The sequence below is a fragment of the Lethenteron reissneri genome, chromosome 36 (genome assembly GCF_015708825.2).
Source record: "Lethenteron reissneri isolate LAM-NWPU_2019-01 chromosome 36, ASM1570882v1, whole genome shotgun sequence".
NCBI classification, from domain to species: Eukaryota; Metazoa; Chordata; class Hyperoartia; order Petromyzontiformes; family Petromyzontidae; genus Lethenteron; species Lethenteron reissneri.
The window spans coordinates 13,299,670-13,313,477 of record NC_083814.1 but is presented as its reverse complement, the minus strand read 5'-3'; the positions used below and the strand labels follow the sequence as shown (position 1 = coordinate 13,313,477).

General features: G+C 46.5%; 1 protein-coding gene across 1 annotated transcript; it reads right to left on the bottom strand.

Moving 5' to 3' along the window:
* Positions 1-2,274: 2,274 nt before the first annotated feature.
* Positions 2,275-13,502, bottom strand: LOC133351191 (mucin-4-like). Its single transcript, XM_061566219.1, has 12 exons — positions 13,498-13,502; positions 12,384-12,529; positions 11,694-11,897; positions 10,916-11,107; positions 10,483-10,577; positions 8,666-8,724; positions 8,137-8,309; positions 7,582-7,750; positions 6,367-6,558; positions 5,830-5,888; positions 4,770-4,867; positions 2,275-4,358 (listed from the first exon to the last, which is right to left on the bottom strand). Exons 2-12 carry the CDS (start codon positions 12,508-12,510, stop codon positions 4,302-4,304), a joined length of 1,425 nt encoding a protein of 474 aa, XP_061422203.1. The 5' UTR covers positions 12,511-12,529; positions 13,498-13,502; the 3' UTR covers positions 2,275-4,301.
* Between the last annotated feature and the right edge of the window lie 306 nt (positions 13,503-13,808).

Below are 13,808 nucleotides of genomic sequence, written 5' to 3'. Positions count from 1 at the left end.
GGACGCATCCTGACAAACCCAACAACTTATTGTGTGCAGTTTGAACGAGGTCTCTAACTTGCGCGTTCTCTAATCAATGTGTTGATATTTCCATCTCCGAGTGTAATTTCAACTTTGTGCACTTTTCAATGTCCGTGTTTCTGATCCACAGCAGATTATACCCGCCGATTATAACCGCTCCTATATATGCTCGCTGATTTTAATCTCGGTATAAGGGGCCATCCATTTACTACGTACGCATGGAGGGGGGGGGGGTGATCCATATGCATACGCTTGCCCTAGGGGGGGTCTACTGACAATGTCCGTACGTGTAGTGGGCTCCACGGAGGGACACACTTGGAGGCAACACGTTTATTACACGGCCCCAACAGGGCTACTACTTAAACGTGCACAGACCCCAACAGGGCAACTACATAACCGGGTCAGTCAGTAACATTCTGACTGATCCACGATGCCGAGCGAAGTCCGAAGATCGAAGAGACGCAGCACCGAGGGTTGGATCTTACCAGAAGGCTCTCGTCCAAGCATCACGTGTCCCTCGAGCCCCCTTTGGGTCACCTTGCTATCCTGCTCCAGTCACGTGCCCTCTCGGGTTCACCCATCTTGCCATGTCCTTACTTGCCCTCTCTCAGACCATCAACAAGAACTATGCCTCCTCGTGCCCGCTTGCATCAAGCGTACGTACGCAAGTGGGCGGTGGGGGGGGTGAAAAAAGTATGCGTGCGTACAGGTAGGGGGGAGGGGTCAAGTTTTGAGCGATTTTTGCGTACGTACTAAATGGATGGTCCCTAAAATGGATGGTCCCTAAAGTTACGTTTTTCAAAAGTATTCTGACCCGTTCTCGACCACCACGGGGGACGCTGCACCTCTGAACCCCCAGGGGTGGAAGGGGATCTGCATAGAGCCTGGGCAGCAGAAGCAGCAGCCTCTCGTCATAGTCCATTGTGCTGCCGCTGGTGGCAATGAATCGTGCTCTTTGAAGAGCCACACCTTTGTGGCGGGGTGGTGGAAGGCAGCCAATTCCTCCAGTCGTAGCTTGTACCACGACATCCAATGGCAGTGTGCACCACCTTGTAGGGCAGCAGTGAACGAACGAGTCCGTACGAGACCGTTGTCTGCTTATTTAATTCCATATGCTCTATTTATGTCATGTTGCCAAAAAAATGACTGTGTGGGACAAGAGGATATGTAAAGAACGACTTATTGTCTGCATAATTATTTGTATCGTCAAAACTGAACGCTTTCGTCAATATACACGCTGGCTTTAAAATAAGAACTGCATAATAGGAAATGTTTGGGGCATGAAATTTATTTACATACTATGAAGGGTCATTACACAAACTTCGCCCCTATCATATTGGTTTTCTTTTAAGGTCAAATTGTTATTGACGAATATGTTGAGTTTTGTGAGTGGAGCTTGTGCTTATTTTAACCCGAGTTCTTAAAAGCTGATCAGCAAGAGTGGCGACAGTGACCGATTGCTGGAAATGTTTCATGGCAGCACGAACCTTCACAAGTCACCTGCCTGAATGTCCCCAGAATAGCACGGCATTGTTGCACAACATTACACAACGTTACACGACTTCACGCAATGGGACACGGCAGCTTGTGCAACAAACACATCGCCCTCAACCGATCAAGAAAGTGGTTTAGTTTCCTAGCCGATTTTCGTTTACAGGAAATGTGTTTTATTTATTTTATCACATTATTTTTTATATATATTATATTTGAGCAGTTTTTGATTTCCTCTATAACACTTTTTCTTGTTTTTGCTCTGGTTTTTATTTGCTTCATAGTTGTACTTGTTTTTATGTTGTATTTGTTTTTCTGCCTTTGAAATGTTGGTAACCCAGGTTACTCTTGTACCTGAGACTTTATCAATGTTAAACCAAATTAACCTTAAATTGTATTTCAGCCAGGGCACGGCGGCTATGCTTTGCTTGCTTTGGAGGCAGGGGGTTAGCAGCTGGCAGAGTGAAACTCCCCAACGTGCTGGGTCGCTTTGTGGCCTCGAGATGGCAGTACAGCAAGTGTGTTGTTGAACCCATCTGTATGCACCTTTCCGGATTACGCTCCCATACGCGTGAGCTGGGTTTTCTCCGGTCCCTCTAGGATTCCACTTACATGAAGACAGACTTTGCTTAAAGTGGAATTTGTAAACTATGCCATGGTGCAGTACCCTCCTAATGAAAGGGCGTTGAGAATCCGTGAAACTGTCCCCTAGATATACGACACTGGAGTTCTTTACATTGTATACAATAAAACAGCACCACGTTTAATGTCAAATAATTTATTTCTGCTTGTACTGTAGGGGATTTTAACCATTCTTTTAAAACAATGAAGAAATATGAATAAGTCACTTATACTGTTCAACAATGCCTCAACATGTAAACTCAAATGTTTCTCAAACGTTCATCCTGTTTTATTTGGCTACATTCCTCTTCATTTCTCACTTTAGATAACTGTGGCGTAAGTGTGTAATTTTAAAAATGTGATTTATTTGAATATTGTTTATATTTTTATTAAACTGTCTTTGTTCGATGTACTGTCATTATTAAAGTTATTTTAATTGTTCCTCTCCATAATAAAATAACATTTCAACAAAACAACATTTTCCGTGTAAACATTCCAGTTCCTCATAAAACGATGGTCACTCTATTGCCAATTTAGTTTCAGTGGGATTTGTTTCAGTCTAATACACAGTAACTGTACGAATGTTCACATATATAGTCTGAGGTCAAAACATGTAACCATGGCAAGAACAAAACGTCCCTTCCAGAAAACAGATATATGTTTTTACTCAATGCACATGTTTTTAAAAACAAGACACATTATTTAATATTTCTTCAGCTCGAAGTTTCACTATAAATCCCATGTGCCTTGCAGAAATACATGCATTAATTACGGTATTATAAGCATGTGTTGTGTGTGAACACTCGCCAAGTGGCTCATCAGCCACGGCACGGGCTCAGCACGTGTCTACACTCCTCTAGAATCACATTCACATGCGATGTGAATCACACAGCAGTGGCTGCCACGAGGCTCCAGATTGAGGAGGCAATGTTGTTATCACAATTGAGTGATTTGTAAGTAATTTTTCAGAAACGGTATGTTTGGTTAATACCAGTTGCATTGTACGTTTTTAGAAACTCGTGCAGGCAAAGGGTGAGAATATACAAATCCCATATGCAGACCGGCGCTAAAGTCGTAATGCGAACCGAGGCTCCTCTTGCTGTGAGGTGCAAGTGTTGCCACTGCGCCATCCTGCCGCCCGACACGTGGAGCAGTGGAGGTGGAGTCTTTCGATAATTAGAACACAAAGGCATTGCGAAATAATTGCAGTTCCTTAATGCATATCTTGCACGTTTCTGGATCTCCATGCGAGTTCAAGTGTATCTGTAAGATAATCTGGGTCTGTGTGTAAGTCTATGTGCGTCTGTGTGAGAATCAGGGTCCCATGTGAGTGGAGTGGAAGTGAGATATTAAGACTTAATGGCATCATCACCCCGGCGACCGAACATCGATCAACGATCTCCTGGTCTCCAGAGCAAAAACTTAACTGTGTGAGTGGTTCAATTTGTGAGTCTATTGGTATCTGTGTGAGACGGAACTGATAATGAAACCAATGCATTTGAGTGTCTCGGTGATTCACCACCTGCGTGCATCATCACATGGGAAGTGAAAGCTCCGTCGGACTTTAGCCTGGAGCCTCGACGTGCCTCTTGCGATGTAGCCGCGTTAGTTACACATTCCAAAAATATGTATACCTGGTTCAATATGTAACATTCATATTGTACATCAACTCATGTCATGGTCATGATTCGAAAATGTTAATCTAAGCACTGTAACATGGACGTCTACAAAGTGGTTTTGTTAACTTAAGATTAAGAATTGCACAGACTTGAGTAGGCACTTCAGTTGCCACCCCCCCCCCCCAAAGAAGCCCCTCCCCGTTTCCACGTTCATATTCAACTTGAATTTGGCTGGCAATTTAGGCTGGAGCCCGAAATCTCTGGGCCGGTTTTTCTTCATGGGCAGGCCTGGGATTCCCTACATTCGAATTTTTTGTATGGAATCAAAGTCCGACTCCATGTGGAAACGGGTTACAATGCTACGGGCCATTTAGTTTTCTGCGCGTAAATGGAACACCACAACTTGTGAGTGATTCATGGCATGTGATCGTCGTGTTACAGTTCTCGGTTATCATACGTAACGCACCATGACCCGCATACACCGTGTTGGACGTGCTTTTCCTGTGGGGCAGTCCACATGTCGGCGTCTTGTGGGCCTTACACAGATCGCTACTCGTACTGGCTCATCGCCGGGTTGTCAAATGCTGTCGCTCTTGGCAGACGCACCTGAATGGGAGACAGGGGTTTGATGTAAATCCACAGAAGCGGCGCGATTTATATTGCCGTGAGACTCCATGCACGGTGAGCAGACTGGTGTGGGCTTGGTGACAGTGTGAGAGTGAGCGAAGGCCAAAGTGCTTACACACAGTCACGACTTCATCGTAAGCCATTGTCTCTCCGCTGCTGGATGCTGCAGGATGAAGGCATCCCTAACGGTCCTGTGATTTTACAGTTCATCTCAGTCCCGCACATCTACCTATCCTGACGCCGGCACACAATGGCCTACTCTTGCGAAGGACGTGAGGGGATCTTTACCGTCCCCTGCGAGTGAAGCAGACTGCACGTGGTACTATTTAGGTTATTACACCGACAGTGTTAATCAGGCGGCCGCTGAGTGCAAGCACGCCACGTTCTCACCTCCTTGTGAGGGTCGGGCTTGCTGTTTTCACGATAGGACAGCGTCTTGATTCCTGAAGCATCGCTCAAAATCGTGCTCTCCGGCATTGTGGTTATCCCTGTCCGTGAACACACGTGCAGTCAAACACATCAACACGAGATCGTAATGCGTAATACTGATTTTCATAGCGCGCTGCTTCCCTTTACACCGAGACGTCTCATCTCAATACATTTGGAAGGGCACCCTGCCGAGGCGGTAGGATCCCGCCCAGTGTGCCGAAGAGGGTGGCAAGAACACTCGCGAGATGAGCATCACCTCTTCACACCAGGTTCCCTGGCCTGCAAGCGGACGTGAGTCTGCCAGTAGGGGGCGATGATTGCAACTACGTGTAATCCCAATGGAGTAATTTGTTGGTCATTTTGCGGTTTAGGCAAATTTGGACCGTGACGCCGGTACACGATGGTCTACTCATTTAGAATGTCAGGAGATGTTTTATGTCCACTATGAAGCAGACGGTGCGTATTTATGGATAATAAAAAGTCGCAGTAGTAACCAGAGTGGCCTGTTGGATTCGAATTTCGAGCCTCTGCAGCAAGTGGCGAACGTGATATCCCTGGGCCGTGTCACCGAAACTTACACAAGGAAGACACGGTGCGATGTGATTTCCAATGTCTATGATCGTAGCCAACAGGGCAGTGCAGCAATATCTACGGTTGTGATCTTGTACCTATCTCTCTGCCTTCACCAACCCACACTGCACTATACCTGCACAACCCACACGGTATTGGGGAGGCCCTTATCCACAAGCTGATTGTCGAAATTATAGGTTTAAAATGTCTGTATTTGTGTCATTTGCTATGAATGTGTCACTTGAAAAACGAGATGTCCAATCTCAGGAGATTACCCAGGTGAAATATTGTAAAAATAATGCACAAAAGTAAAAAAAAAACGGCCTGGACACTTACATAAGTATTTCAGGGTCGTGTGACAAGCCAAATACATAGACGCATGTGACACACATTTTGAGTGTAAGATTCTGACAAGTGAGAATTGTTGATGTAATAAAATAGCGCAACTTACAGGGGATGTACGAGCCTTTCCTTGAGAAACTTGGGAACCGCGAGCGATTCGTCCCAAGGCTGTTGAGGAACAAAGACTATTTTTAAAAATATTTTACTTTGCGTTCCAGTTACAATCCATCCCTAAATACATAGCGCATGATATTAGCGCGTATGAGGTTGAACATGTTTTGCACTAATTTTGAGTACTCGGCATTTTGTCATATACCAATTCGTATGTTCACCTGCAGACAGGTGTATACAATGTGATGTGTTGGGCCAGATAAATATTTGGCATTACAATAAAAACATGCCATTAATATAACGATGCGTTAATCACCGAGTGATACGGATCGTGGCTTCGCAGGGCCATGACAGATAGCGACAGCCCGGACAGGCCTGCGTGCAGCAATGGATATACAGTGGCCGATGTCGATGCTGATGAAGACGAGGATAACGATGACGACGAATAATCTGCTGCGTGTTGTCTACGGGTCACGCTTCACTTGTGCGGCCCTCCCAGCTGCTTTGAAGAGGGCCTTGTAACGGTCCAACTCACCTGCCCGTGTCGCTGAAGCGGTCCCAGGCCTTCTTGCGGCGGTACAGCATGTAGCCAAGCAGGCCTGCGAGCAGCAGCAGTAGCAGGATGCCACCCAGTGTGCCAAAGAGGATGGCGAAGAACACTCGCGAGATGAGCGTCACCTCTTCGCACCGGCTTCCCGTCGTCTGGTAAATGCCTTTGTTGTTACACCTGTGGGGTCGCCAGGTATTAGTTCATGAGTTATTCTTAAACGCAGTTGCTGGGCACAGGACTGAAATGCCGAAACGGTAAAGCGACCAGCAACAAACAGCACTGTAAGACGTGTAATACGTAAGAGTGTAACACGCTGTTTGTATGAAGAAAGATTATTATAGGAATTTGAGCAACAAGACGATGAGAGGGAATTACAAAGTGGAGCAGTGCGAGGGAAGACGCATAAAGCGAAGTGTTGTGACCTGCAGTATCACGGTGGGTGGGTATGTGATTGAATGCTTGATTGAGTGGGTGGGTAGATGAGCGAGTATGTTATAACCTGCAGTGTTGCGACTGATCACAGTATGGAGAAGATGAAACAGTCTGGCAGACCCGAGACCTCCACATGGTTGGAGGAATCAGTGAGTGAAGCTCACGGGAACAGTGACTATGTTAGTAGCGATATCGATAGAAGAGTGATAATGAGGTGACTGACCGCCGGTGAGCGAGTGACTAGTTTAAAGCAATGAATGCTGGATCATCAATTTGTCAGTTGCGTAAAGATGGAGACATCCTGTTCAGTCTCAGTGAATTACGGAAACAGTAGTTTTGGCAAGTACCTCTGAATGCCAATATGGCCGATGTAAGGAGTGCTGTAACCAGTGCCAATCCCAGACACTTCCCACCCCACCCAACCCACCACACAATGCTCATGTCGAGACACAAAGCAGCAGCTGCCCACTTTAGTCTAACAAGTCAAGCCCAAGCCAAAGGGAGATATCAATCGCCACTGCTGATTTACAAAGTATAAACCGCTACGCCGCCACCCCCCACACTTTAGACACGCACGCAATCGTCCCGCGAGGGGCTCCATGGACCGTCTGCGAGCGACTGCCGCCGTGGCTGACGTGATGCACAAAGCGCGTGGCGTGGGGGGGGGGGAGCACCACGGACAAAGGTGTGCGAGCGATGCCGTTGCTTGTCGGCAGGCTGGCCGCTGAGTGGTGCGAGCGACTCGGAGCTGCAGGGGCGGTTACTCACACACACACGGCGCCCGTCTGGAGGTGCTGGCATTCTCCGTTTTTGTTGCAGTGGTTCTCGTTGGCACACGGGGACAGGCAGACAGGGCCGCTGGTTTCCGGCAGGCTCAGCGTGTAGCCCGTGAATGTGGTGTTACAGTTGTACACCTGGTCCAGTTGGTTTTGCGGAACTGGAATGCATCAATGCCGTGGTGATTATAGTTGCCATTAGTGAAGAACTCATCTCAACAGCAAAGTATTTTGAGATCACGATGCCTACGATTAAATGTTACCAATTGGCAGATATTTGTCAAACTGGCAGATATAGGCCTGCCTACACAATGTCAGTCACTGAGTTGCTTGACCATACTTCACCACACCGGTCAGTGCTTATTGGTTACTTCATAATTTATTGGATAGAGGTTTAATTCAATGCCAAATCTAAGTTTAGTCCGATCAGATGCATGAACAAAAGATTTATATTCAAGAACGATTACTTAATTACGAGCTCATTGCCGCAGGTCACCTGCTAGAAAACTTACACACAGCCACACATCTCAAAAGTGGCGTATCTCACCGACTGTCTGCTGAATGTCTTCCAGAAGAATGTTCCCCAAGTATCGCATCAACACAAACTTGGACCTGATGAGGGCCAGCTGGGTCCCATTGTAGATGGCATGGATGCTGCTGTCGAGTGGGTAGTCAAAGTTGGCCATGCAGTTCGATTTAATTGTGGAGTTCCCGGTAGAGCTGATGAATATAAGGGACAAAAATGAATACCAGTTAACTTAACGTGTAGGTTTTCACAGGTTTTCATAATTGTCGTTTGGGTTAGGTTATGTCACGATCTAGCCAAAGTTACCCTGTGAACCCTCCACCACCCGCCAACACAAATGAAAGGGTCACCTGGTACACAAGTGTTTAACGCGCCGCCATTTCCTGTTCTATCAGCTCATAAGTACGTTGAAGTTGAAAATTTAATTAACGCCATACATTGGTCATTACATGGTCTAACCAAAAATATATATGCATCACAAACACCAGTGTTAAAAGAGAACATATATTACACAACCACTATGCTATTGTGTGTCCATTGTTATTATTACCTGAAGTTTTCAAGAGATACTGCGTTGAACCCGGATATTATTTTCAGTTTGTTAATGACCTGTGAATCATGCAAAAATACGTAGAGTAGTGTTACAACCCAATGTTGCACGATTTCCAGCTTTTGTAACATTTCCACGTTTTATTTGCCGTTTGTTGGGGAAATTGACAGAAACTGTAAAAGAAAATACGCTTTCGAAAATTCGTGTTGCTCATGAACAGGGCTCGTAGTCAAAACGGACGGTGGTGTGGCCCACTGTATCGCGCTCGCTGCTCGCTGCAGAGGTTCACGGTTTGAATTCAGAAGCTGCCCTGATGATTACTGCGGTGTATATTAACTATAACAATACCACGCACCATCTGCCGCACCCACAGTGGACGTTAAAGATCCCTGTACCGTCATTCGTAAGCGGAGGCAATTGTGTGCTGGCTTCAGGGTCCAAATTTGCCAAATTAAAAAACTTACCCCCAAATCACTCAATTATATGTATGTTGAACTTCTTTCAGACTGTACATAGTCAACCCATGCTAATCGGAGGTGCGGGACTGTACACAGCAATCATCGCCCCTTACTGGCAGACTCATGTCCCAGGTCACTCTTACAAGTACTAATTTATACTGGTCTCTTGAATTCTTAACTTTTTTAGTAATATAACTTGAACTGAAGCCAATCAGAGAGTGGTCTGTACAGCAGCGGACTGGCACTGATCAGTATAGCAATGCACTGTCCTCTGAAATAGGGGCAATGCCCGACCAAGTGGGCAGTGCCCACAGATATGTGGGAGAAAAGTGGCTCTGCGCATCGCTATAAATTCCTCTATTCGCTTATTGAAGATGAGGTTGGGGTCAGGCAAGAAATTCGTATTGGTTAAAATCCTGCCAGCTACATCTGGTGTTACCTTTTTCTTTTACCTTAAAAACATATATATGTACTCTTAGTTCTTTAGGTAAAGCCACGTAGGTAAAAAATGAAATCAAAATTAATAAAAATAAAAAACAAAAACAATAACAATATTAATTTTGATTTCATTTTTTACCTACGTGACTTTACCGAAATAACTAAGAGTATGAATCCTTGCAGTCACGAAAGCTTCAAATCTAGAACATATATATGTAACTGAATAAAATAAAGCAATTCTCCACTTGGGAACTGAAACCAGAAGCAAGATTCTCAGAAAGGGGACTTAAACCCCTTACATTGTCAGTGTAATATATATTGATCCATCAATCATTATTGATTCTCTGAGCTCACAAAATGTTAGTCGAGTGACACACATACACATTTATGTTTTTTCCTTTTGTATATGTTGTATGTCATGTGTTCCCATGGACCGCTATACCTCCGATTAGCACGGCTGGCTACGTACACTGCCAAATAAGTTCAACATACAGACACTAGTGATTGCTACATTTACCACAATGTGTAAGAGAAAGAAAACTTTTTTGAATTTAATCGCAACTCTGAATTTTAGAAATGATCTATCGAATCGTCGGGGTGTCGAAGGTGTGAATCATTACTCCCCAATGTAGGGACAGTCTGGATAGGATTTGTCTGCTGAGCAATCAGATATGAGAAAGCTAGGACCAGATCCGTTTGGTTGGGAATCGGATTGATTGGACCTAATGTATTCAGGCCATATCAGTGCACCTTGATAAAATGTGATTTATATTTCTCATGTTTAAACTGGTCGGTTATTGTTACAAACAATACACATATTGGTTTAAGCAAGTTGTATAGTTATTAAATTGCTTCATGAGCCAGCCTCAGCGGTTAACCACCACCTTGAAGCAAACATCAGTGGCGGCAATGCCAACTTACCGCATTCGTCAGCTCAGCTTTGACAGCTTCTGTAATGCTATTGTATTTCTTGGAAATGAACCATAGTTTCAGAGCGTATTTCACCTTTGCAGCTCCTAGATGGGGTGCACAGAGTAACAATGTGAGGTGACAACTGCCCACGTGCGTGTCAGTATTACAATGCTTGATATTTCTTTATTTGAATGCACAAATTTCACACAGGAGATTTCTCGTATGAATAAGAACTCAATGCTTTTGGCCACAATGCACAATGTCCGCACACATATGACTCATAAAATGTGGACCGGAAACTCGGTGGTAGAGCAGCTGTCCGTGACCCATTTGTGACGCGATCGAAAGCATGCACAGCACACGGGATGATCACTCTCCTTTGTTGCATGCTGCTCTCTTCTGTCCAACGTGTGTTTCACCAGGCACAGAAAGTGGCACCAACCTGGCTTGCGAGAGACTGGGACGGTGAGGGTCCCGAACTGACACTTGTCGCCTTGGGTGACCGGCGTGCACGAGCACTTTGCCGCGCTGCAGCCTCCATCCACGCCGTCCACGTAGCACGCCCCGCCGTTAACGCACGGGTCACTGGGGCACGGCACGCTCCTGCACGCCGGCTTGCATGACTGCCCGACGGCTGGGAGGGAAGAGGAGAGGGGGTCATGTGGGCCAGCAAACGGTAGAGGGCGGTGAAGAGAGAGAGAAGCGTCCCCGTGTGAGCTGCGGCCAGGCTTGTTTTGACGGTCAAGGAGACTCGCTGCCAGTGCCCCCCTGGCCCTGGGTTCGGCCTCCCATTGACATTTAAAAGATCACGCACACGCGTGTTTGTGTTTGCAAGGAGCAAGTGCGCCCCTTGAGCAAGTTAACTTCCTCCTATGTAGTGTGACCACAAGCTCATTAATCATGTTGCCTCCTTTGTTGAGTCTAAGCAGGCACTTGTAACATAAGAGCTTGCATGGTACAGATAAAGGACTGTTTGCATAAACTAACATTGAAAGCTGTTAGTTGGTAGAGGAAGTGCAGTGCGGTAGCTTTACTTTTGAATTAAACAACACTCAGTGGTGGAAATGTGTCAGTATCCATATACATTTTAGTTTAGTGGCCACATCTGAGTCAGAATTAAGGTAATTTTATCAGGGGAAACACCGGTTTGCTGCAGCTGCCTCGTTGTAAACAGAGCGGCTGCAGGAACCCGTTGTGACTCTCCTCTCTGCCAGGCTAACCTGTGTAGTTCTCATTGCAGAAGCAGGTGAAGCTGCCGAAGGTGTTCTGGCACTGCGCGTTGGGCCAGCACGCGGTCTTGTTCTTGCACTCGTCAATGTCCACGCAGGCGTTGCCACTTGTGACCATGCCCGGCCTGCAGGAGCAGCTCTGTACTCCGGGGACGTAGAGGCAGACCTCCATGCGCTCGCAGACGATCCCATTGCCTGGGTGGGAGAAGAGGGAGGAGGACACGTCCTTGGCTTGCTTAGAGGTTTCAGGTGTAGAGAACTCAAAAGACAAGGAGAAGTCTGTCTGGCAAGAGTGAACTTGGTCGGCAAAAGATTACAAAGGCAAAAGCGTAAAAATAACTACAACAACGAAGTGAATAGAAATCAGAGCAATCACAACCAAAGAGAAAGTATGTATCATAATGGAGTGCCCTGGCAGCATTACGCTTGAGAGATATTGAAATATTGAACACAACTTCAAGACTATTTGAAACAGATTAATAACCCAACTCTATGAAACGTAGTATTCTGTTTAAATTTACTGCGGGCAGCGTCACTTGAACCCATATCGCCGCTCGCATTGAATCGTTGCGGGTAGGGAGGGGCGGAAGTGAATGGCCACACACGGCCACACACGTAACCTCCAGCATCGATCGCGCTCTATCCACAGACGCGCGTCACATACGCCGGAGTGGCCGTCACCTGTGAATCCCTCGTTACAGCTGCACGTGTAGCTTCCGTCCGTGTTGGCGCAGGTGGCGTCCGCAGAACAGGCGTTGGCCTGCGAGCACTCGTCAATGTCCAAGCAGCTGCTGTTGTCCGGCTTCATTTGGTACCCAGACTTACACCTGCAGTGACACGTGGAGAGAGCAGCAGTGCTTATTTGTTCAATTCTAGATTTGAAGCTTTCGTGACTGCAAGGATTCATATTCTTAGGTTTTTTTCGGTAAAGTCACGTGACTTTACCGAAAAAACTTAAGAATATTTGTTCAATGTTCAATTCATGAATTAGGCTACGTGGCTTAGCGGTAGAGCGAGCGGATCGCAATCCAAAGGTTGCAAATTTCACATCCTGGTTGGGAGTTGCCCATCATCTTTCTGGGGTGAATAAAATAGGTACCACTTTGTGTGGAAGTCAACAATGGTTATTTTATTGATGACCTCGCCACCGTCATAGAGATGCGGAATTTCCACCACTGGCTCAGGGCTGTAAACAGGAGATGAGCACCGGCTCAATGTTCATTTGAACAGAAACTCGCGACCACTTGTTATAAAACAGGTCTATATTTATATTCTCATGTCTTCGCCGCACGTTCTGAAGAGCCATCGCCAGACATACCAGTCGGTTTTTCTGTATATTTAAGAATGAACGAATCTTGAGCTCACAATGCTTGCATCAAATCGCGTGCGTAACAATCTTAGTTTTTACATGCACGTCGTTTGTAATGTGTTTAAGTGACCTCTACAACCACTCCTAGTAGGAGGGCAATCGAGAATCGCAGGCCGAATGCGACAAGGAGTCGTTATGCTACGTGCGACGCGACGTTCATGTGACCGCATGCGCAGCACCCTGAGCAGCTGCGGCTCCAGCTCCTCTCGGATTGGGGGGTGGGGGGCAGTTGGACTGTAATGTCGGGGGGCCACCGTGACAGTGATACACGCCATTGAGAAGAGTGAACATGAGTGGACCAACGTGACATCTGATCGTGCAGGGCCCAAGGCAGCAAGCCGCTAGTGCCGGCCCGGACACAGTGGAAAAGGCCGCCTGCACTCGTGCCACCGGCAAGGTGACGGCGATTGTGCCGGAGATACTCACACGCACACAGCTCCCGTGCGGAGGTGCTGGCGATTGTGCCGGAGATACTCACACGCACACAGCTCCCGTGCGGAGGTGCTGGCAATTGTTCCGGAGATACTCACACGCACACAGCGCCCGTACGGAGGTGTTGGCATTCTCCGATGTTATTGCAGTAGCTCTGATTGGCACACGGGGACAGGCACACGGGGCCGGTCTCTGGCAGGGTCAATATGTATCCCACGAACGTTGTGTCACAGTTGTACACCTGGTCCAGTTGGTTTTGTGGAACTGAAAAACAGATGCCGTCGTGGTTATGGATGAGTTAGAAA

Bases quoted from the DNA above. Each gene is read 5' to 3' on its own strand.
- LOC133351191 (XM_061566219.1), bottom strand. From the start codon at position 12,510: ATGAAGCCGGACAACAGCAGCTGCTTGGACATTGACGAGTGCTCGCAG. The intron at 10,578-10,915 runs GTTGGTGCCACT...CACCCCATCTAG, and splicing joins CCCAGTCTCTCGCAAGCCAG to GAGCTGCAAAGGTGAAATAC. The intron at 8,725-10,482 runs GTAAGTTGGCAT...CATGATTCACAG, and splicing joins AAGCTGAGCTGACGAATGCG to GTCATTAACAAACTGAAAAT.